The 24,344-nt window shown below is 40.2% G+C and overlaps 1 protein-coding gene across 11 annotated transcripts in view; it reads left to right on the forward strand.

Moving 5' to 3' along the window:
• ST6GAL1 (ST6 beta-galactoside alpha-2,6-sialyltransferase 1) overlaps positions 1–24,344 on the forward strand; it is a 107,992-nt gene that overhangs the window by 78,103 nt on the left and 5,545 nt on the right. For all 11 annotated transcript variants that reach the window (XM_019669203.1, XM_019669240.1, XM_019669185.1 and 8 more), the window contains 3 exons: positions 1,969–2,104; positions 5,046–5,700; positions 14,160–14,257. In XM_019669203.1, the coding sequence (XP_019524748.1) occupies positions 5,097–5,700; positions 14,160–14,257 (702 nt within the window). In that variant the 5' untranslated portion in view covers positions 1,969–2,104; positions 5,046–5,096. The remainder of the gene's footprint in view (positions 1–1,968; positions 2,105–5,045; positions 5,701–14,159; positions 14,258–24,344) is intronic.

Consider the following 24,344-nt stretch of genomic DNA (forward strand, 5'->3'; position numbering starts at 1 on the left):
GTCCAGGGCCTACTTGCTTACCTCCTGGTCACAAAAAGCCGGGATTCCCCCAGCTTGAACCTCAAGCCTTCAAGGGAGAATTTCCTCCTCGTTCATGGGATGAAGCCAGTTCATGGCCACTACTTTAAGATGTTAAAGTCATGGCTTTCTCTTAGTTTTGTAAATGCTGCTTCTCCTGGACAGGCTTTGAAGCCAGTTCAATATTGTATATCAAGTTGATACACAGGTTGAATTGTATTTTCAATATTGTCCCCAACAGTTTTGCCTTTATTACTCAACTAACATAATAAGAATAATAACAAAAGTGAGACTGAAAGATGAGAATTCATCTCTTACCAGTTTGCTCATCAACAGTTGTCAGGTCTCAACCATGTACATTTTTTTTCTAGATATTTGGATGTGCATAATTTTTATTCACATTGATAATATTTTGTTTCACTTTTTTGTTATAATATTTTAAGCATTTTTTTCCTTATTGCCACTTAAATTCACATACAAATATATATATATGGCTCCTCTATATGGCAGATGTACCACCGTTTAATTATTTTTCTATTGCTGGAAGCTTAGTTGTTAACCTTAGATTTTTCACCATTTTAAATAATTTTGAAATTAAAACCTTTTTCTTTTTGCATGTGCATATTGCTTTATAAAACTCATTCTTTATTCCATTACTCCTCTTTCAGTCCTTACCACACTGTGTAAGGTAGGGAGTCATTTTACATGTGAGGAAACCGAAATGTATAATCTTTTTCCCTTTTGGATTATGTGTACAGTTTTATTTCCTGGAAGTATGGTTAATAACCATGAGCTCTTAATTCTATGGCCTGATTACTTTCTAAAAAGGTTAAATTCATTTCTACTGTTTCCTCAAAATGTACCAATTACTCTACAATCTGTCTAGCAATGAGTGTTATCATTTTGAAAACTGCTTGTTAATGTAAATTATATATTTCTTATGTATCTTAATATTCCAGTTGCCTCGTTTGGGTTTCTCTAAAGGTTAATCATAATTTCATAAGCTTATAAATTATATTTTTTATTTTATGATTTGTCTGTTTGAGTTGATTGCCTGTTTATTTTGAGAAGCTTTTACTGAATTAACCCTTTCGATACCGTGACTCTTGTTTTTCTTTTTATTGCAATCTTTTTCATTGCATAGAAGTTGGAATTTTCATGCAACTGGCCCTGTTAAACTTTTCTGTGTTATTCTTCTACATTCTATCAGAAAGAAGAAAGAGCTGACAAATATAGAATTGTATTTTTAGCTCTTAAAAATTATATTTTTAAATATTTTTCCAACTCTAAGAGTAATGCATGTATAATTTAGAAAATTTGGAATATACAAAAAAAATGTAAAACATGAAAACACTCATTATTTTACCATCCAGGGTGTTCTTTTTTTTTTAAGCTCTTTCTCTTTCTCACATGCACATTTTAAAAAATGTGTTTTTCTGTATTTGAATAGTATACTATATACAGTTTATAATGTATCTTTTAAGATAACATACTGATTGAACTTTCACATATCACTAAATATTCTTTGATAATAAATAATTTTAAAAAATCTGCCTAGGGTTTACTTTGAGATGAACTGACTCCACTCTCCCCCAAATTGCTGTTTATCTATTTCCCCAAACCAGTGACTAACCAGTGCTTACCTCCCTGTTGGATTTGTGGTGCCTGCTTCATCTTTCTAGCATGTTCTTATCTAGTGTCAGTCCATTTCTAGGCTGTCTCTGTTGTTTGAGGCCCCAAGCACTACACCTGTAATAGCTCTTATCTGTCTTTTTCTGAGCTGTTGTGGGCTTCCTGGATTGAGCCATAGCCTTAGGCCAGGGCCCATGCTGTAGACTAGCAGGAATGCCTATTTATCCTGTTAATTTTTAACACGGCCCCTGCTGGAAAACAGCTCTTACCTTATCTTTTTCATCTTCTTCTTTTTTTTTATTTTTTATGCCTTTGCAGATGTTTTTTTATCATTCTGAGAAAAATGAGCCTTGGCCTCCAGACCCAATAAAGCAAACATCCCTTCCATGGAGAATAATGCTAGACCCTGAGGACCCGGAGGGCCTGCAGCCCCAGGGGTATTAGCCAGAAGCAGGTAAGAAACACCTGGAGGTGTGGGCACTGGGGGCAGCAAAGGGGTACATTCCTGAATAAAAAATGGTGGAGGGTGCTGACAAGGAGTTGCAGGGTCTTAATGTCTAGCTACAACTTTGCTGGTTTTTTTTCGTGCATTTTTTTTTTCTTTCGTTGCTTCATTAAGGAGTGGGGATAGATGGCTTGCCTATTTCTGTGCACTATAAATATAAGATTTGATGTTATTCTGTAAATCAATCCACCCGTTTTGAGCCCCACTACGTGCCAAGCCCTGCCTTGACTGCCGCATGTATAGTGATGGGTAGACCTAGGTGGAAGCCTTACTTTAGCTGGGATTTTCTTTCTGTTGGTTTAGTGTTGACTTGTTCTCTGTAGGTAATAATATGAGTTGTTATTGTATTCTTGTAGAAGTCTGGCGAGGGTTGTAAGGATTCATTGATGCAGTCCCATCCACTCAACAATCCTTTATTAAATGACCATTTTTTCCCCAGGCACTGTGCTAGGCATTGGGGTTTCAGAAATAAGCCAGGAATTGCCCTCTGGCAGGGGGTCAACATAAAAAGCAAGCATTACTAAACATTAGCTGTGAGCAGGACTGAGCCAGAATAGTGCTAACGGGGAGGTGGACTCCACAGGAGGTCAGAAGCAGAAAGGTCATGCTGTCTGGTTGCCAGGCAAACGGACTAGGGGAGAGATTGCAGCTGTGCAAAGGCCTGGAAGCTTAAGGAGTCAGTCAGGGTGTGACCGGAAAATTTAGAGCTTGGTATTTTCCCAGAGACCTTGGGGAGAAAAATTTGCTACTCCTTTCTTTCAGCTTGGGCTGCTTAGATGAAACTTCTTCAGCCTCCGTCTCTTTAGGGCAGCTTGAGAAATGAAAGAGGGTCTTGAAGCTCTAGCGCCTAGGACCAGAAGCTCCAGCCAGCTGGTGGACTTGGGGCCTCAATAGAGGGTGGTGTTCAAGAGAGTCAGAAGACCTGATGTGAAGATTCAGACGAGTGCCCTGAGGCCATGATGGGGCCCAGGACTTAAAGGCTGAGGCTGTCTTAAAGTTGCAGGTCTGTGTTATGCCTGGCAGTTTTCCTGGGAAACTCAACCATGGAGAGTAGGTGCTGGCAGGAAGCTGAACACCAGCCCCTTCTGGGCTTCAGCTCTTTAGACAGTGAATCAGGTTCTAGCTCACTAGTTCCTGTTTCATTTCACTCATCCACATCAAGTTAAGTCCCAACTCTACCATTTCCAAGTCACTCATGCAACTTTGAAAATTGTTTACAGTTACAAAACCTCAGTTTCTTCACCTATAAATGCAACCGATAAAATTTGCTCCGCTTATCGTACAGGGTTATCCTGGACTTCACAGACCTAATGCTGTGAAAGGACTGCCTGAGTGGTAAACTGTGTACATGGGTAATGGCTGCTGTAGCTCTGATGGTGAGGGTGGTTTCTCTGTAATTGTCTGGCAGATTGTGTTGACTCTCTAGTGACCCTGATTTCTGAGTCCCATTTGGTCAACACTGACTTCATTGTCTTTTATCACACTGTCTTTTATCACATTTTTTACTTCATAGAAGTCAATTTTTACATTTCCTCAAATGAGGTGTTTGATGTTTATCCCATAGTGTTATAGTAAAAATTAAATGAAATATTGCAGGTAAAGTATCTACCATATATATAGTATATATAGTAGGTGTTTCTTAAATGCTACTTTCCCTTCTCTAGTTCTTCTTCAGCTGTTATAATCATGTGATTAGCGGTGTTGGATGTCTGAGGAAATTGATTTCCTTAGTTTTCTCACCCAACTTACATCAGAGAGGTTAAGTGACTTGCTTAAGGTCACCGAGAATGGGGATGAGAACTTGGTTTCGTGAATACCCCATCCAGTACTCATACTACCTTATACCTGATATCCTTAGAAGCGGGCTTCATGGGAAAGGACTGCAGATCCCTAGTGGGTTAGCAAAACCCTGAGGGTGATTGCTTAGACTCATTACAGTAAAAAACTCAGTTATTTAGGAAAGAATTAAATGTTTTCCAAAAGATACAGACACTGTTTGAGTTCAAAGTCTTTTCATTTTCCATTCAGTACACAATAAATTGTGGGAAAATAAAGTAGGTCTTTACCCAGACACGAAGAGGAACTGTTCAGGCTCTATTTGCTTAGTGAAAACCATTTCTCAGAGCTTTCAGCAGTTGTGTATGGGATGTAGTAAAAAGGGCATGGGTTATGGAATCAAATGCACTTGGGTTTGAGCCACCCAATGTAAATGTTACCATTTACTCAGTTCTGTGATCCTAGGCTAAGGCCTCTCAGAGCCTCATGTGGCTAATCTACAAGATGGAGATCATAACAACTTCATGGCTAGTGATGTTATGTTGTGAAGCTAACCCTTGCTCTTTGCATGTAGGGGTCTTAACACCACAGCCCATAGAGAGAGGCATCACAAAGCTATGACATTGTCTATGGTGAGAGGTCTCTTTCTGGGAATTTTAAAAGGTTGCTGAACTCCTGAGGAGTTTTAGGGACTTTGGTTCTTATGATGTAGACCAGTTAGCCTGCTCTTCTTTTCTTCTAGTGTTTCAAGCATGCATGCCTTCATTTAACAGATAATGTGAGGCTCTAGGAACCAAAATGATGTGTAAGATATGATTCCTGACCTCAAGAAGCTCAGAGTACAGTTGGGGAGCTAGACCAAGACAAGAGGAAACGAAGATTTAAGGTGTAAAAAGGACTACTGGAGAACACAGAGAAGAAGAGGGTGTCTGAGGACTGTTCTCGACACTCAAAGCCCAAACTGAGGGTGATTTTTATTGAGAGTTTCAGACCTGGGGGATGGTAGACCTGGGGTGGAATTGTCTCATTACTCTGAATCCATTGCTCTGCCTGTCACCCTACATCTTGTAGATTTTCTTGACATCATTTTTTGCCTTGTCTTACTTTTTTTTAGGTTTGTTTTCTTGCTCAGAGCAGAGTGGCTCCCTTGAATGCATCTTTCATTATGATTCACACCAACTTGAAGAAAAAATTCAGCTGCTGTGTTCTGGTCTTTCTCCTATTTGCAGTCATCTGTATCTGGAAGGAGAAGAAGAAAGGGAGTTACTATGATTCCCTTAAATTGCAAACCAAGGCATTCCAGGTGATGAGTCTGGAGAAACTGGCTGTGGGGTCTGGTTCCCAGTCTGTACCTTCAAACATCACTCAGGACCGCCACAGGGGCAGCCAGACCCTCAGCAGTTCCAGGGGCTCAGTCAAGAGCAAGCCAGAGGCCTTCTTCCAGGTGTGGAACAAGGACAGCTCTTCCAAAGACCTTATCCCCAGACTGCAGAAGATCTGGAAGAATTATATGAACATGAACAAATACAAAGTGTCTTACAAGGGGCCAGGGCCTGGTGTCAAGTTCAGTGCAGAGGCCCTGCTCTGCCACCTCCGGGACCAAGTGAATGTATCCATGGTAGAGGCCACAGATTTTCCCTTCAACACCTCTGAATGGGGGGGCTATCTGCCTAAGGAGAACATTAGGACCAAGGCTGGGCCATGGGGCAGGTGTGCTATTGTCTCATCAGCGGGATCTCTGAAATACTCTCATCTGGGCCGAGAAATAGGTGAGTTCTGGGGTGTTGAGATTGTTATCTGAACAGCTAGTGGTCGTTTGGAGGAGCTGGGCATGCAGACAGCACTGGAGACTGTGGTATGTCTCTGTGGACTATCAGAGTGGGCCCAGGCCAGTGTTTTTTTTCAATTGTCAATTTCAGTTGTTTTCAAATGAAATCTTTAGTAGAACACCAATATTTAAAACAAATAAAAATAAAGCTATTCTAATTTATAAAGATGCTGGAAGACTGTATCCACATCCTTTTAGCTGGCCCTGTGTCAACTCTGGCTTAAGGACAATTGAAAAACACTGACCTTGGGCCCGCTTTTCTAGTTTCTGTTTTGTTTGTTCATTTATTTTTGTTACTTAGATTCCACATATAAGTGAGATAATATGGTATTTGTCTTTCTCTGTCTGACTTATTTCACTTAGCATAATATTCTCTAGGTCCATCTATGTGTTGCAAATAGTAATATTTCATTCTTTTTATGGCCAAATAATATTCCATTATATATGTACCACATCTTCTTTATCCAATTGTCTATTGGTGGGCACTTGGATTACTTCTATATGTTGGCTATTGTAAATAATGCTGCAATGAACATAGGTAGGGGTGCATATATCTTTTCAAATTAGTGTTTTGGGTTTCTTCAGATAAATACTCAGAAGTGGAATTACTGGGTCATAAGGTATTTCTATTTTTAATTTTTTGAGGAACCTCCAAACTATTTTCTACAATGGCTGTGCTAATTTTCAATCCCACCAACAGTGCACAATGGTTCCCTTTTCTCTGAACACTGGCCAACACTTGTTGTTTGTTGATATATTGATGATAGCCATCCTGACAGCCATCCTGAGATATAGGATGATATCTCATTGTGGTTTTAATAGGCATTTCTCTGATGATTAGTGATATTGAGCATCCTTTCATACGTTTGTTGGCCATCTAGATGTCCTCTTTGGAAAAATGTCTGTACAGGTCCTCTGCCCAGTTTTTCTGGTGTTGAGTTGTATGAGTTCCTTATAAATTTTGGATATTAGCCCCTTATCAGATGTTACATTGGTAAATACCTTCTCCCATTCAGTAGGCTGTCCTTTTGTTTTGTTGGTGGTTTCCTTTGCTGTGCAAAAACTTTTTAGTTTGATATAATTCCATTTGTTTATTTTTCTTTTATTTCCCTTGCCCAAGGAGATAGATCAGAAAAAATGCTACTAAAAGAGTTTACTGCCTATGTTTTCTTCTAGCAGTTTTATGGTTTCACATTTAAGTCTTGAATCCATTTTGAGTTTATTCTTGTATATGGTGTAAGAAGGTGGTCCAGTTTCATATTTTTTGCATGTATCTTCTGTCCAGTTTTCCCAACATCAATTATTGAATAGACTATCTTTATCTCACTGTATATTTTTGCCTCCTTTGTCATATATTAAATGACAATATAGGCATGGGTTTATTTCTGAGCTCTCTATTCTGTTTCATTGCTATACAAAGGTCTGACAATTAAGTTCGTGAACTTGCTGCAATGATTTTTTTGATATCAGAGGGTTATTCGTTATGCATTTGTACCAACTGGATGAACAGTTGACCAACTTTACTATTTGGAAGTGCTGAAAAGGCTATGTGAAAAAGTGAGATGACCTGAATTTATTGCCAACAATTCATAGCTCTCGCATCACAACAATGCACCAGCTCACATGGTACTTTCTGTAAGGGAGTTTTTAGCCAGTAAACAGATAACTGTATTGGAACACCTTTCCTACTCACCTGATCTGGCCCCCATGACTTCCATCTTTACCCAAAGATAAAGGAAATATTGAAAGGAAGATGTTTTGATGGCATTCAGGACATCAAGGGTAATACGATGACAGCTCTGATGGCCATTCCAGATAAAGAGTTCCAAAATTGCTTTGAAGTGTGAACTAGGCACTGACATCAGTGCATAGCTCCCCAAGGGGTGTATTTCAAAGATGACCATAGTAATAGTCAGCAGTGAGGTATGTAGCAGTTTTTCTAGGATCTTAATTGTCAGACCTTCATATGTGTGTTTTTATGCCAGTACCATGTTGTTTTTATATCAGGTATATTTTAATATCAGGTAGCATGATACCTTCAATTTTGTTCTTTTTTCTTAAGAGTGCTGTGGCTCTTTGGGATATTTTATGGTTCCATATAAATTTTAAGGTTATTTGTGCTAGTTCTGTGAAAAATGTCATTGGTATTTTGACAGGGATTACATTGAATCTATAGATTGCTTTGGGTACTATGGACATTTTAATGATGTTAATTCTTTCTATCCATGAGCATGGTATATGCTTCCATTTATTTGTATCTTTTCAGTTTCTTTCTTCAGTGTCTTATGGTTTTTTGAGTACAGGTATTTTACCTCCTTGGTTAAATTTATTCATAGGTATTTATTCTTTTTGATGCAATTGTAAATGGGATTATTCTTAATTTCTCTTTCTAATAGTTCATTATTGGTGTATAAAAATGCAACCACATTCTAAATATTGATTTTGAATCCTGTTTACTGAATTTATTTATCAGTTCTAATAGTTTTTTGGTGGACTTTTTAGGGTTCTCTGTATATATTGGGTTGTCGGAAAAGTCATGACGTATTTTTTCTGTTTTTCGTTGCAAAAACATGTCATGACTTTTTCGACAGCCCAATAGTATTATGTCTTCTGTAAATAATAATAATTTTACTTCTTGTTTTCCAGATTAGATGACTTTTATTTCTTTTTCTTGTCTGATTATTGTTAGGACTTTCTAGTTATGGGTAATTTTAGTATTTTTATTTTATTTGCTTTGTTTTCTATTTTTTTCTAGCATGTCATGAAATAATAAATAAAATTTTTAAAGTGTAAAGATGCTGAGTTAGATGAACTTTCAGATGCAAAATCCTGGCATATTGGAGTAGCAAGGGACTTGAGAAGTAATGTTGTCCAGCTCCTCACTTTGCAGGTGAGAGAAAGGAGGCCCCAAGTAGATGGGGCATAGCTTAGGCAGCCTCCCACCTTGGAAGGGCAAAGCCAGCCAGATGCCAGGTCTCCTGACTCCTGGAGCAGCACTCTGTCAGAGCCTGTGCGGGTCAGAGTATTTGCATCTGGGAGATGATGGTGTCAGACAAGATAGTCTCCGAGGTTCCTTCTAGGTCTCAGATTTTGATAAAGCAGTAGATGGTAGTGGTATAGTTGATGGCCACATAGCAAAGTAAAGAGTGATTCTATGGACATTTTAGAACAAAAAACCACATTTGTGACAGATGGCAGCTAATGAAGACAACACCCATAATATGTTGCTGAGGGCACCAGGAATCACATGACTACACTAGTTTGTGAAACAGAAAAGCTCGATTTTACTTTCAGAAAAAAAAAAAGCAAAAAACAAACAAGCAAACGAAAAACAAAACATATCCACTGGTCTTTTTTCTTTAACTTCATCATGCCAAATATCTGGATTTTTTTTCTCTACTTAATTTGGATACTGTGGATCAGCTTCAGGGGATTCATGAATCCCTAAATTTGCATGCAAAAATATCTGTGATTAGTGTGCATGTATAATGTGTGTGTATATGTGTAAGCTGGTCTGTGCATTTTTCCAGAGAGAAAGTCCATAGCTTTTAGTTGATTCTCAGAGGGGTTAGTGACTCAAAAAAAGGTTCAAAAGGCACTGGTTGACATATATCAATTTGCTTTTCTTGAAATCCTTCATAGTTAATAAAGATAGAAAGTCTATCCATCCTTGTAAACATGTGTACAGCACAGTTACAGTTTGCTTAAGACTCCTTAGTTCTCCTATTTTGAGAGAATGTTTTCCATTATTGTGTAATGAATCAGCCTAAAGAAAGCAAAGCACAGGAAGCCTTGTTCTCTGTCAGGCTCTGGAAGGTGCTGCAGCAGGTGAGGTCATATGTCTCCTTTTTTTATTTCTTGCATATGACTGCCAGGGAAAATGGTCTGAAACCAAGCACAGGCTCTCAAAAGAAGAAAAGTGGATCCAAATTGGATTCTCTAGAGCAGAAAGAAGTGGTGAGATCACATTTTGTACCTCCCCAAACAGGCAGCACTTACTAATAAAAGCTGCCAGGATAACTAGTCCCACTCTCTATTTTTGTTTTTTCGGTTTCTTTTAGACTTCGTTCTCAAGAAAGTACATGTGATTGGGTTTTGTTCATCCATAATGAAACTAATCTTTTTTCTTTCATCCCCATTTTTGCTCTATAATGGTAATTCCAAGTGTTAGCTGATCTTTTTCTTCATGTCAAGTTATCATTGTCTGCCTGCCGGGATTGTGTTGAAGTTTATTTAAGTCACAGCCTGATACTTCCATGAATCGGAACTATAATCTTTATTTTTATGCACTCCATAAAAGTTTAGAGTGATTTAACCAAACTAATTAAAATAATCTTTTTCTGTAGACTGCACTTATAGTTTTAAATATATATTTTCATGGAAGAACTTTGATCTGGAGATATAACAAAAATTGCATGTTAGTCTTCATATATTCTACTTTTTATAGGATATTTCCTCTGGGCATTTAGTCTAACAAATATTTTAAGAGTCATTCATTTGTTCTTCTATTCATTCATGGATTTATCAACAATACTAAACAGGAACCTAGACTGCAAAGAGGGAAGGGAAGGGCCTTTTTGTTGAAGACGTGTGAGTATCAGGCAGCATGCCAAGCCCATAGCCTTGCTGGCTGGAATTTGTCCAGCCTATTCCCAAGTATTGAACATATCAGATGGTTTCAAATTGTTCGCTCTTTCAAATAGTACTGCTAACAAGATTTTGGTGTAGATAACGTAAATGACCACTCATGCCTTTCCAAGGGGAAATAATCTCAGGAATGGGGCTAGAAGACCAAAGTAAGGTAACTTCTATGGCGCTTTCTTTAACCACTGCAAAATTGTTTACCACAGGGATTGTAATACATACTTTGTCTCTAGCAGGCCCACACACCAGCCATTTTCATTTACTTTCAGTCATTTTCAATTATTTTTGATACACATGCATATAAAGTATCTTAGATTTGTTTGAATTTTCATTTCAAATAATAGCAGATTTTTAAAACCAATAGGGGTGACACTCACTGTGTCCCTGCTGTGTGCCTAACATGGCTTGCTGGCTTTTCTCATACTCTCAGCAATCCTGGGAGGCAGATACGCTTAGTCCCATTTTACTGATAAGCTAAATGTTGAGGCATTAAGAGATTACACAACTGGTTGACAGCAGACTGGGCTCGAAAGCTGGTCATTGACTCAAAGGCGCCCCCCCCCCACCCCGTACTTAACGCTTCTGCTGTTGTGCCTCACAGTGATTATAACTTTATAATAGAACTTGCTATGATGTATCCCTTGTCAGGTTAAAAAAAAATCCCTTGCTTCCTTGCTCTACTAGAGGAAAGCAGAAGAGTATTCAGCATTGAGGCAAAAGCAAGGAGGAAAGGCTGCACAGGAAGAAGTGCAGAGTGCATTTGGGCATCACAGATAATCCTGTTTGAATGGGATGTGGGTTCTCACAGAATATAGAGGGCTGAGGAATGAGGCCAGGAAGGTGGCAGGGATTCAGCTCTTAGAGAATGCTGAGAGTCACAATAAAGACTTTGGGTTTCCTTCTTTTTGCCACGGAGAGCCCTAGGAGGCTTTTGAGCAAGTGAATGATGGGATCATGTGCGTTTGGAGAGATTTCTCACTTCTCTGTGCCCCCGTTCTTTGAGGACTGCTATATCATCTCTCTTTTATCAGGGACTATTGCCGTACCCAGGTGAGATGGGCCAGGCCTGTCTGAGCAATGGTAGTGGTGGTGGGAGGAACATGTCTGATTTGAGTGTCATCATGAGGTAGAAGACACAGAACTTGGTGTCTAACTAGAAATGACCTTGATTGAGAGACAGGAGCCAGAGTTTCTAGCCCAGGAGCCATGATATGCCTATAGCATATCACAGGGGAGCATGCTTCTGGAGGGGACAGGTTCCATCTTGGATGTGCTGAGTTTGAAGTGTTTGCAGATTTCCCTGGATAGATATCTATGCAGTTGGATATTTGCTTCTAGAGAAGGGTCAGTGTGAGAAATCAGATTTAGGAGTTTATTGTATCAAGGTGATAGTTGTAGCCCAGAAAAGAGGACTGATGCGAAAACATAGAGAAAAGTTTACATTGAAACAACTCGGAAAGAACAGGGACAAGTACAAAAAAAGATCAGAAAGGCCAGTGAGAAGGGCTGAAGGAGAACCAGGAGACCATGCAATGGAAGGCAAAGGGAGATGGAGTTTGGGCAGATAGAGTTCTTGGACAGAGTGAGGTCTGAGAACATACTCTTGGATTGAGGAGTTCAAAGAGCATGATAGTTTATGTCAAGGGTCAGCAAACTTTTCCTGTAAAGGGTTGGAGAGTAAATATTTTTGGTTTTGAAACCATCCAGTGTCTCTGACAACTACTCAACTCCACTCTTATAATGCAAAAGCAACCATAGGCAGTAGTAAATGAATGGGCCTAGCTGGGTTCCAATGAAATTTGACAGAAAGAGGGGATGGGTCAGATTTGGGCCTTAGTTTGCCAACACTGATCTATATGATCTAGTTTCCCTAACCAGAATCAGAGTGTAGTCTTCCACAAATGGTTATATGATTCATTAAGCTAATTTGAAAATATAAAAAATGTTTGGTCTGAATTGTGATGAAATTTCTTTCATCATAATTTCCAGCTATTTAGAATTACCATACCTGGAGGAAGTAGATTTTGATATATTTATGAATTTACTAATGAGCTGATTCTGTTGAATCTTCTAGGCATGAAGTTATGTCATATACGTACAGAGGTGCACTATTTCTTCCTTTTCTAGTTTGCATCTTTTTCTGCTCTCTAATTCCAAGTTAAAGGGAAGTGGTGGCCGCTGTTTCCTATAGCCTTCCATTTTGCAAGGCTTTAGCCAACCCTGAGTATCGCTCCATTCCTTGTTGAATTCCTTAAACCTGCAACTTTTAAAATAGTCCTTTTATTCAACTCCCAACTAGTGCTTCACTTGAGCTTGTCATTGTTTCATAATGGGACCCTCAGGTTAATTATTTATTCACATGTGAGACAGCAAAGTAGACTAAGTGAAATTTCTGATGGATCTGCATTTCTAGTATGATTATAACCAGTCACTTTTGAAATCAGTGATTGATTCTAAAAAACTTGTTGTAATCTGAGTTGTGTAAAGATGTACCTCCTGCCTTATCTACAGTTCAGTGTACCTGCCCTGTAAGCTGATAAAGTTTGGACTATGTATATGTCATGTAACTTTCAAATGCTTTGGTAAGATTTTGTCCTAGGATTGAGGATAGGGTTGTTTTTGTGAATGAGATGTCTAGATTCCTGAGGTTTCATGTGTATTTATATATATATATATATATATATATATATATATATATATATATATATTAGAATTAAAATAAAGAGGGAGGCTTTCATCCCTAATTTCTGTTGCTATTCCCCTTTCAGATCATCTTGTATTGAGCCAAATGCCCATCCCCCGCTTCCTCCTGATGCCACCTTTGTAGATGAAGAACCACCCAAAATAAACCCACATGGAGAGAAATAGAACCATGGAGGATTGGGCTGACCTCCAAATCTGTACATATTTCAGTGGTCAACCCCAAACTTGCTTGATCAAGTAAGCTTGGGATGAACTGTCATTATAGGATCACAGAGGCTTAGGGTTGGGATGGATCCTAAAAGTCATAAGTTCCCTCCCCCATTGAATTGGTGAATGCTGGTCAATTTCTCCAAGTCTTCCAAACTCTGCTTAAACAGCTGCAACGACAGGGAGCTCTGTGGAGCCAGGGAGTGAGGAGATTTTTAAAGATGTTCTGTTTGATCTTGGCTGGATTCAGAACATTCGTTTCTGACAAAAAGCTTTTCTTTTTAAATAGAAAATATGGGGTTTAGTTTAGCTCTATGACCTTCTGTTCCATCTCTGCCACCACCAGGTTTGTGACCATTTCTGGGCTTCAGGTTCCTAAATGGAACATGTAGGGGGTGGTCTTGGATGCCATCGTGAATCCCTCCCATTTGCTGAGCACCGAAAGCTTTTCATAGCGCTACAGGGTTAAACCAAGCTTATGGTAGTGTCTTTATTTTTAGAAGTGTGACCTACTGATGATAGCAAGAGAGTATTTAGTTTTCCTCCTTTGATAACCACGATAGTGATTCCACTAGCCCTGTTCACTTTTCTGCTGTGGCTAGGCATGCTGGTGTTATTGTATGGATTGCAGTGGTCAGGTAGACAGGGGGGGTCACCTGTCTATGAATTTTACCTGATTGCACCATACCAACATGATAATTTCTTCCTGTATACCATGATGGGATAAAGATGAGGAAGTATTATGTTCTTGCCCCTCCCTTTTCCCTGCCCTCTCTCCCTCCAGACGTTTCTTTCTGTATATGATGGGTTCTTATGACCTCTTTTCTTTGTTCTTGTTGTTTATAGATGATCATGACGCAGTCCTGAGGTTTAATGGAGCACCAACAGCCAACTTTCAACAGGATGTGGGCACGAAAACTACCATTCGCCTGATGAACTCTCAGGTGAAATTTCTTCTGTGCAGATAGGGTTGTTTTGAAGAATAAGTGAGGAAATACATGCAATGCACTAAGTACCTGGCACATTATGTCAGTAAACATTAGCTTCTCTAACATTTATGTGTGCAGACACTGAGATAGGTGTGGAGGACACAATGGTAAAGAAAACAGACTCAGTCCTATTCTTGTGTTGCTAACAGATACAATCAAATAATCATACAATGAAATTTAAAGTTGTAACAGTGAACTACAAATGAGAGGGTCAGGGTGCTACCAGAGCCCATAAGGGAAATTTTCCCTAGTCAGCAAAGTCAGATAAAGCAAGGAGGGGATACTTAGCTGTGTAGGAAAGAAGGAGAAGGCAAAAGGGGTGGGATAAGAGCTTTTCAAGAAGAGGCAACAGTGTAGGTAAGGCCATGTGTGGAAGGGAGCAGGGACACAAGGACCTAGGAAGAAATGAGTGTGTATGGCGGGGGGGGGGCGATGAGGCTGAAAGTAAGAAGGAGCCAAGTTTTCTTCTTTGTGGCATGGCCAGACTTGCATACTGTTAACATCCCAGCTTTCACCTGATCAGAAGCCCTGCAGTGGATGGAGAAATACAGTTTGGAGGCTCTTGCAGGACTGTGGATTAGAAATGCTGGTAGTTGCAACAGAGTAGAAATACAGGTGAATATGAGAAAAGACTGGATTTTAGAGCTATTTGGTACATGCAGTCAATGGTCTTTAGCATTGGCTTGAATGTGAGAGGTGAAGGAAGAGAGGCCACAGGTATAACTGGGTTTCCGGCTTGTATAACTGGCTGGCTAGAAGTCACTGAGATTGGGAGTACTTAAAGATGTTTTGGGTTGTGAGGGCTAGGTTCAGGGAAGAGGGTAGAGATCAAAAAGGTGGTTGGTTCTGGATACAGTTGATCTGAGCTGCCTTTTAGATATCTGCGAAGAGTTGTCAAGCAGGCAGTTGTACAAATGGGACTGAGTTTAGTGGAAAAGTCTGGGCTGGAGATGAGAATTTGTGAATCGTCTATATCTATGTGTCAATGAAACAGTAGCACCAAATGAGAGCACTAGAGGAGAGAGTAGAGAGAATAGAGAAGTCCTATGCAGGGACTTTTGGTAATGAAAGCAGAGCAGATGCTTAGATGAAGATTGAAAAGCATTGTTCTCTCTTTAACAAAATGGAGGCCACTGGTGACCATTGCAATAGCTGTTTGGGAGAGTGCTGGAGCCAGAAGCCAGATTGGAGTGTATGGAGGAGTGACTGGGGAAGAAAAATCTGGATAATTCTTTCAAGAGGTCTGGTTCTGAAGAGCAGGAGAAAAATGGGGAAATTGCTATAGAGATTTGAGTGTTCCAGGGTCAGATTTTGTTGTTTTCACTTTTTAGACTGAAGAGAATTGAGTGTGTTTGAAAGTCAATGGGAAGACAGTCACAAGGGGCAAATACTGTATGATTCCACTTATATGAGGTACCATGGAGTGGTCAATTCATAGAGACAGAAAGTAGGTTTGTGGTTTTTTAGGGCCTGCGGGGAGGGAGGAATTATTGGTTAATAGGCCCAGAGTTTCAGTTTGGGAAAATGGAAAATGTTCTGGACGTGGATGGTGCTGATGGCTGTATAACAGTATAGATGCACTTAATGCCACTGAGCCATACGTTTAAAATTGGTGAAAATAGTATATTTTATATGTATTTTGCCACAATAAAAAAAAAAGTAATGAGGAGAAATTAGTTGATAAGGGAGAAACTAAATATACTAAAAAGGAGATAATAAGTAAGTGAATAACCTCAGCAGGAGGAAGTCAAAAGAAAGAAGGATTGGGGGCAAGGGGGTGTAGCTGGGGGTAGTTTATAGTGAAAGCATGAAAGGGCTTCTGTTTTTTTCTGCAAAGTAGGATGCAAGGCCATGTTGGAGGGAGGCTGAGGGGGAGAGGTTTTAATAGAGGAGGTTTAAGCCAAGAAGGTTTGAAGTTGTCTTTGGGGAAAGTGGAGGAGGGAGTAGCCAGTAGAATGGAGTAGGATTTACATTCCATGCTGGCCATGCTGAGGTTGGAGATCATGAATTCAGAGAAAAATCAAGCTCTATTTGATCAGGGGTGGTATGATCTGAAGATCAGTAAGTGGCAGCAATAGAGAGAGGGAGCATGGAGGAGCTCTGAAAACCCTCTCAGATTGGGGAAGCTACTTGCTCCTTGGACATCTCTCCATGTTTAGTGAAGAGCTAAATTTCAATCCTACATACATTCTGGAACTTGATTTAAAGCCAAGGTCAGGTAGTCTTGGAATTAAGAGCTAGACTTTGATCAAATTCCTCCCTCAGCACTTTGTGAGTGACTGGAGCAAGTTGCTTTATCTTTCTGAACCTCAGTTCCATTATTTATAAAAGAAGAATAAGAAAAGCTACCATGCAGGGTCTTTGTAGGATCAAATGAGATTACTAAGCATGGAGCACTTCCTCAGAGGCTGGTATGTAAAGTGCGCTGTAAATGGTGACGAAGGTCATGACTGAAGCTTAAAGTCCTGCCTGCGTCTGTTGGGAAATCACTGTGCCTCCCAAATCTCAGGCCAATGGGCTTCTTGCCTCCCAGAAGGGATGGTCAGCTGGCTTGGGGCCACTTGGGAGGTGTTCAGCAGAAGGGAGGTAAGACTTCTGTTTCAAGGGTGATTTTTAGGAAAAAAAGTAAGATCATGATTCTCATATAAAAAAATGAACATGTGCTAAGGACTCTATTTTATTCATATGAGAGAACCAGGCAGATGTTATAACTGGTTCAGAGGAAAAGTCAAAACAGCATAAATCCTGAATAAAGGAGTGAAACTGTTTTTTTCATGAGGTGGGCAGAAGGAGGAGGAAAGTCTATTGAAACTACCTGGCAAGACTGAGTAAACTATACTTAGCTACGATTTACAAAGAGTTGTAAAACAGCTTTCGTAGAACCAGAATCTGGTGAAGGGAAAGGGTGTGCTGTAGGCAATGCACAGTTTTTCGCCAAGTACAGATAGCGGTTTTCCCTACAGTTCCGGATTGCTGGGTTCCCTCTGCCAGGGCCAAGAGGAGGGCGGCCATCTTCCCACAGTACACTATCCACCCTCAAGAAAGCCTTTTCTGGTGCTCCTCAGGCACACTGTCCCGTCCTTCCTTTCCTTCCATAAGTGGCACTATACATCTGGGCTATTCCTTTAACACTCTTGTCACGGGCAACTCCATGACCGTGCTTCTTGGTGATACTAAACTGTGGCTGACACATTTCTCTCATTGCCCTTTCTCATCTTGATATCCTAGAAAACTCACAGTCAGTCTTCTCTATCTTTGGCCCTGGTTGATTATCTCAGCTATTTTGTGCCTGCTTCTGTGAATGAGCAAACTGAGTCCCCACCACTGCACACAGAGAGCAGCTGGCACCCAGAAGTCACTGAGGGAATAGTAAATTTAGTAAAGTCTGCCTGGGAGCTGCTCATTCTCTTCTCAAATGGAGAACTCCTGACAGCAGCTATTTTCTGAGGGTGGCTGGGCTCCAGTTTGTTCAGCTCCCCCACCCCACTCCCACCCCCCACATAACACATGGCCTTTTGTGCATCTGGGCTGTGATAAAACCACGGGGTGGGGGGCGGGAGGAGAGGGAGAAGAGGTGGTTTTCTTATAAAGAAGATAGCTTTTTATAGAGAATGGTCTAGTGAAGTTTCAGCAGATATATTTAGGCATATATATGCCAGGTGTTGTTATGAGATTCAACAGGAAAACCACATATATCTGTCCTTAACTAAGTTCAATTCTAACTTTAAGTGTAAAAAGGTTTCTTGAGACTCAGCTGGGCCCCGGCTGTGCTCAGTGGGCCTGAGGGAGAAGGCAATGGGATAAAAAGGCTCAGTGGCTTCCTTAGAAGCTCGGGTGCAGGTTGGGGAGAGAAAACCTATATATTCTGTGCATCGCCATAGTGTGTGCTGACTGGACTTTAACCAGGACATTCTCAGGTCACTTGATGGGGATTAACCTGAGAAAAAAGCTGTTGCTACTTATTAAATGCTACTACTGTCTAAAGGCCATGCATATCATTTGATCTTTATGACAACCTTGTGAGGTGGTATTATCAGCCCTTATCTTGCATGAGGACACTGGGGTTCAAAGATTTGTGTGCTCACCACCTGAAGTCTAGTCTACTTCTGTGACCTTGCATTTGACCCCCTTTACCCTCTTTGCACAGATGTTGTAAGTTTGTACATCTAAAATTTATATAATGTTATTAACCAATATTACCCCAATAAATTTAAGAATTAAAAGAAAAGGGTTTATGTGTGTTGCTCTGGATAATGCAGAAAGCATGCTATAGCCATGGAATTTGGGTCTAGCTTTCTTTACCAGCAGCACTTTAAATCCCCTAAGCTTTCTTTAAGCTCCGAATTTCCTTCTCAAGATGCTGACAGACAGATGGCTGGATAGGTGGTGGTGAGGGGTGTTTTTCATCAACAGCAGATCTAGACGGCTAGGGTAAGCTGGGTGATTTTCATAGAACTCCCTTGATGTAGTATTGTAGCATCATGATTTGGGAGCTGAAATTTAGAAACGATGGATATCATGAGCTCTAGGACGTCTTGATTTTGGCCAGCAGACACAATCTGGGTCACTGGTATTTTTCAGAACCAGAGAAGGAGCTGTGATTTAATATTGGACTCAGCTTATTTCAAAGCCCTGGGTCATATGTGGTTTTTAACAAGTCACAGCTGCTCTCAGTGTTTTCCTTGTGTGGCCCATCCATCCAGCATGCAGACAGCTGCCCACATCCCTTTCAGTCAGGCAAATAAACTCCCATAAGACCTGCCTTGTATGGAGGGAGAGTGCAAGAATGCAATCGTCTTCTCACCCAACGGGCTTCCATTTAGTTGAAGAGAAAAGAACACCCCCCCCCCCCCGCCAAGTAAGTAAAGGTGCAGTGCAAAAGCAGGGTATATTCGTTTTTTATTTATGAGCTTGACTATTTTAGATACCTCATAGAAGTGGAATCACGCAGTGCTTGTCCTTCTGTGTTTGGCTTATTTCACTCGGCATAATGTCCTTCAGGTTTATCCATGTTGTTGAATATGGTAGAATTTCCTTCTTTTTTGAGGATGAGTAATATTCTATGGGAACAGATTGTTGAATGGTGATTGCCAGGGGCTGGGGTGAGGCAGAGATGAGGAATTGCTTTTCAATTGGTATAATTTCAATTATGCAAGATGAATAATTTCTAGAGATCTTCTGTACCACATTATGCTTATAGTTGACAATACTGTGTTGTGCATTTAAACTGTTTTTAAGAGGGTAGATCTCATGTTGCATGTTCTTATCACAATAATAATAATCAAAAGCAGGGTGTACCTCACTGTGGGACTTTCCGTCCTCTAGAACTGTGAGAAATAAATATCCGTTGTTTAAGCCGCCCAACCCAGTCTGTGATATTTCCTTATAGTGGCTTGAACTAAGATAATTACTTTAGTGTGTATTTCTCATCTACATAGAAACATGCATAAAATATGCCTATTTTAGAAATGATAGACTCAAATTGATACCGCCAAATGCAGTCTATATACATAAAGGTATTCCTTGCCTTTCCCATTCTGTATTTATATTCCCCCTTCTTTCACAGTGAGAATTGTGCTTCTGACAACCTCAGCATATTTAGTTATTTGCTTCAATTTACAATAGATCTAAAATAGTTTGCAAATTGTTTTGTATATCTTGTACATAAAACAGACCTACTAAAGAAAGTCCAGGATGTTTGTAGTTTTCTTCCACACCCCTCCTAAGCCTGAGGTTACGTATATAGTCAAATAATATGTACCTATGTTACCTGAATCAGTTCTTCTGTTTCTCTTCACTAAGATGATTGAATTCATTTGAAATTCAATTGCATTCATCTTATTTCAGTTTTAGATTTTCTTTTCCTTCCTCTTTTTAAAATATGAAGAATATTAACATGCTTCCAAAATTCAAAACTATCAAAAAGGTATACTCTGAGAAGGGTTACTCCTTCCTAAATTCCTTCCACCCTGTTCCACCAGCACTTTTGTAGGTAGCCAATTTTAGTGTTTTCTGATCTATCCTTCTGTGTTTCTATTTGTAAAGACAAATAGATGTATATACATGTTTTTTTAATTCCCCTCATTTCTTACACAAAATATAGTGGAATATATATTCTGTATACTCAGCTTTTCCCCCAATATCTTCTGGAAATCAATCCATATCAGTTTATAGAGATCTTTCTCACTCTTTGTTATAGCTGCATAGGACTTCTTTGTGGATAAGTTTCATAGCTTATTCTATCAATCTCTGTTGCTTGGACATTAAGTGCTTTACAAAATTTATTTCCTCTGATGCTTTATAGTTTGTTTGATGGCTTCCTGTGATGCCTGGTAGAATTATAGGTAGATTTGGAGTTTGTGGGGGTTTGTGGTCCCCTTCTTTCAGAGCACCTCCTATCCAGGTCCAGTTTACAATGATCAGGCACTCATTTAAGGCCCAGAACCTCCATATAACTCTTATTATCCAATCAAGACCTTGACTACCCCTTTGTCTATCTTCCTATAGTACTAACTTGCTTTGCAACTCTGGTAAATTTGCAAATCTGGCAGCCAGGATACACTTTGTTTTATCATCACTTAACATTTTTGAATGAAGTTTGCCTGGTATAGTGGGAAAAGATCAGACAGACCTTGATTTGTATCCTACCTAGCTCCATCCTTTCCTAGTTGTGTGATCTTGGCCAGTTATATAATCTTTTAGAGCTTCCTTTTCATGCCCTGTTTGTGGCTTGGAAATATTGTGAGGAATAAAGAGAAGACATTGATCAGGATTGTTGTGTGAGTTTAACAAAACCATTAAGTCTAGACTCTATAAGTTAAGATATATCAATATCTACACACACACACACACACACACACACACACACACACACACAGGCATAATTTCCTAGGCTTGCTATAACAAAATGTCACAGATGGGGTGGCTTAAACAACAGAGATTTATCATATTTCCCCATGTATAAGACACACCCTTTTTTGAAAAATTTGGGGTCTAAAAACTGGGTGCGTCTTATACTGTGGTTGTAGTTTTTTTAACTTGCATTTCCTGCTTTTTTCGCAGCTTGTTTTTGCACTCTTACAACCACTATAATAAGACACACCCAGTTTTTAGACCCCAAATTTTTTGAAAAGGGGTGCGTCTTATACATGGGGGGAAATGTTATTTTTTTTTTCACCCAGTTCTGGGGGCCAGAAGTATAAGATCAAGGTGCCATCAAGGCTGGGGTCTCTTCCCGGTTCATGGATGATTGTCTTCGCTCTGTGTCTTCACATGGCCTTTCCTCTGCATGCATGTGAAGAGAGAGAGCGATCTCTGGTGTCTCTTTCTTTTCTTATAAGGATATTAGTCCTATCGGTTTAGGGCCCCATCCTTTTGTCCTCATTTAACCTAAATACTTCCCTGAAGGCCCTATCTCCAGTACAGTCATGTTGGGGAGGTAGGACTTCAACATATGCATTTGAGGAGGGGGTGGACACAATTCAGTCCATAACAAGGAAAAAAAATCCCCCAACATATTCACAATGGTAATATCTGAAGAATGTAATTATGGATGCTTATTATTTTCTTCTTTTTGTATATATAGATGTGTGTGTTTTCTTGTATTTTCTAAGTTTTTGCAGTGAGTGTTTCTTACTTTATGACTAGAAAGTTTACTTTAAATAGGTTGCTAAAACAGCAACATTCCATGTCCCTGGTGTAGCCTTTTCCTGGCAAGTGTTCCTTGGAGATCTCTTGCTCTGGCAATGACTTATTCTCGTCATCATGAGGTCCCCTGGGATCCCTGGGCTCAGGTTAGACTTTGCACATGGGTAGAAGTACAGGTGCATTTGAGAGGAGCTTGACAAGTATTCTCCCCCAACTGCCTTCTGCTGCAGTTGGAAAAATGACAGACTGAGATGTTGTCTGGGCACAGCTGGTCACCTGGGCATCTGGGCAGGTCCTCCAGGATGTTAATGTCCTATAAATAAAGCCCTTGAGGCCTAGAGGGGGAAGTGACCCACCCAAGACCACAGAGTGAGTTCGACACAAAGCAGTCTCCCAATTCCCCTGAGCAATTTTGAGGCATTCTTTTTTTGTTTGTTTGTTTAGAAACTCTTTGAAGTAACATCAAGGGCTGTCAGAATTAATGTGGTAAATTAAGAGTCATGTCCGTTTAAGGTCAAAGGGTGCTTGCTGGCATCTCCCCTTTCCATCTACCAGATCCTAGTTCTGGACACTTTGTTTCTCCTCTTGGGATGAAACTAGCATTTATCTTCACATCTTTTCAATTTCATGGATTACTTTTACATTTGCTTCAAGTAGCTGAAGTAAATGGCTGTTTTCCCACTGTGGGTGGTGGGAACTGAGGGTGGCCCAGATCCTGACAGGGCGCTGGCTTGTTTCAGTATCCCATGGTTTATGAATGGAGCTTGTGGGAACAGAAACAGCACTCTGGTAGGAGCCCACCTCTGGTCCTGGCTCTGCCTCAAACTCACCTGGAAGCCTCAAACAATCTGTCTTTACCCCGGACCTCAGCTAACCCATCTGAAAATGATGGGTTTGGATATAGTCCCTCGAGAATCTTCCAGCTGAGACACACTACCACTCAGGCAAAAAGCAAAAATTCTCATGACACTTCCATACCCCTCATCAAATGCTTTCTTTGCCATTTATTTGCAAGAGCCATGCCTCCTCGTGTGAGGCAGCACAGTATATAGATTAGAAGGGTGGCGTCTGGAGTCAGACAGGAGGGCTCTAATTCAGACTCTCCAGTTTATTACTATATGGCTTGGGAAAGTTACTTAGCATCTCTGAGTCATTTATAAAAATGGGGATATTAATAATTAACTCCTAGGGCTGTCATGAAGATGAATTGAGATAGTATCTGAAAGTACTTGGCTTGGAATAAGCATCATTAAATGGCATATGTTGTTATCACTGCTATTACCCTTTATTGTATAGGTGAAAACTTTGTGCATCTCTCTTGGGATTTCTGAGGACAGAGAAGCCACAGGGAAGGTCTCAGAGTGCCAGAAGTTGCTGCCACTGGGCCCCTACTTTGGATGATAAGAAAATTGCTGGAGAGGAGCTGTGGCAGGAGACATTTTTTAAAATCCCAGTTATCTCTAATCCTCATGAGTACATATAAACCACCTGGCATTTATACTTTGTGTAGAAAGAAGCACAGCTCAAGAAAAGACTTATAATATGCCAGCTGTTTTGAGGGGAACAGAGTGAGATGAGGGTAGGGAACGAAGCTGTAGAATTCTTTGTTGGAAGACATGTATAGAATAGTGGGGGGCGGGGGGGGGGGAAGCCTGCTGTCTCCTGGGCCTCATTGTCACCAGCTCAGTCTTTAAAAGCCCCAATCTGCCGATGCCTGTGCTCTGCCTTTGGGCTACAGCATTGAATGCCTGTGCTGTGAGTTAGAGTGTCTCCATGGAAAGAGGACAGAGCTTAAAGTTGTAAGATGTGGGTTCCATTTCTAGTTCCTATGGCCTCTCAGCTGTAGGACTCCAAGCCACTTATCTCATCTTTGAACTTCAAATCCCCACTCCATCCCCATAGGCACATACCAGCTGCTCCTCTTTCTATGTTTTCCTTTTAAGAAATGGTCTGAGGTGCAGGAATCACCTTTGAACCCCTTTTCCTTCACTTTTAACACCAGTTAGTCTGCAAGTCTACTACTGACAGTTGTAACTCTTTTTCCTTATTCCTCAATCATTTCCTATTCAAGCTACAATAGCAGATTCTACCTGGTCTTCTTTTCTCTACAAGCTCTAGTCGAGAACACTAGTCTGTTTAGATCCCTTTTCACAGGTCCTGTAACCTATTGAAGAAACCCAAAGTTCCCTGGCATGACCCCTGTCTAAATTTCTCTGATCCCTTCTGGCTCTCCCTTGGTATCCTAGCCATGACTGGACAATCTGTAGTTCCCAAACAAGCTACTCTCTGTACCAATCAGAATTAGGTTTGACTGCAAAGGACAGGAACACTCTGCCTACCCATTAAACACTATCTTAAGATAAAAATGTATTTCTCTCTCATGTAAAAAAAAAAA

Source organism: Hipposideros armiger, unplaced genomic scaffold (assembly GCF_001890085.2).
Source record: "Hipposideros armiger isolate ML-2016 unplaced genomic scaffold, ASM189008v1 scaffold_14, whole genome shotgun sequence".
Taxonomy (NCBI): domain Eukaryota; kingdom Metazoa; phylum Chordata; class Mammalia; order Chiroptera; family Hipposideridae; genus Hipposideros; species Hipposideros armiger.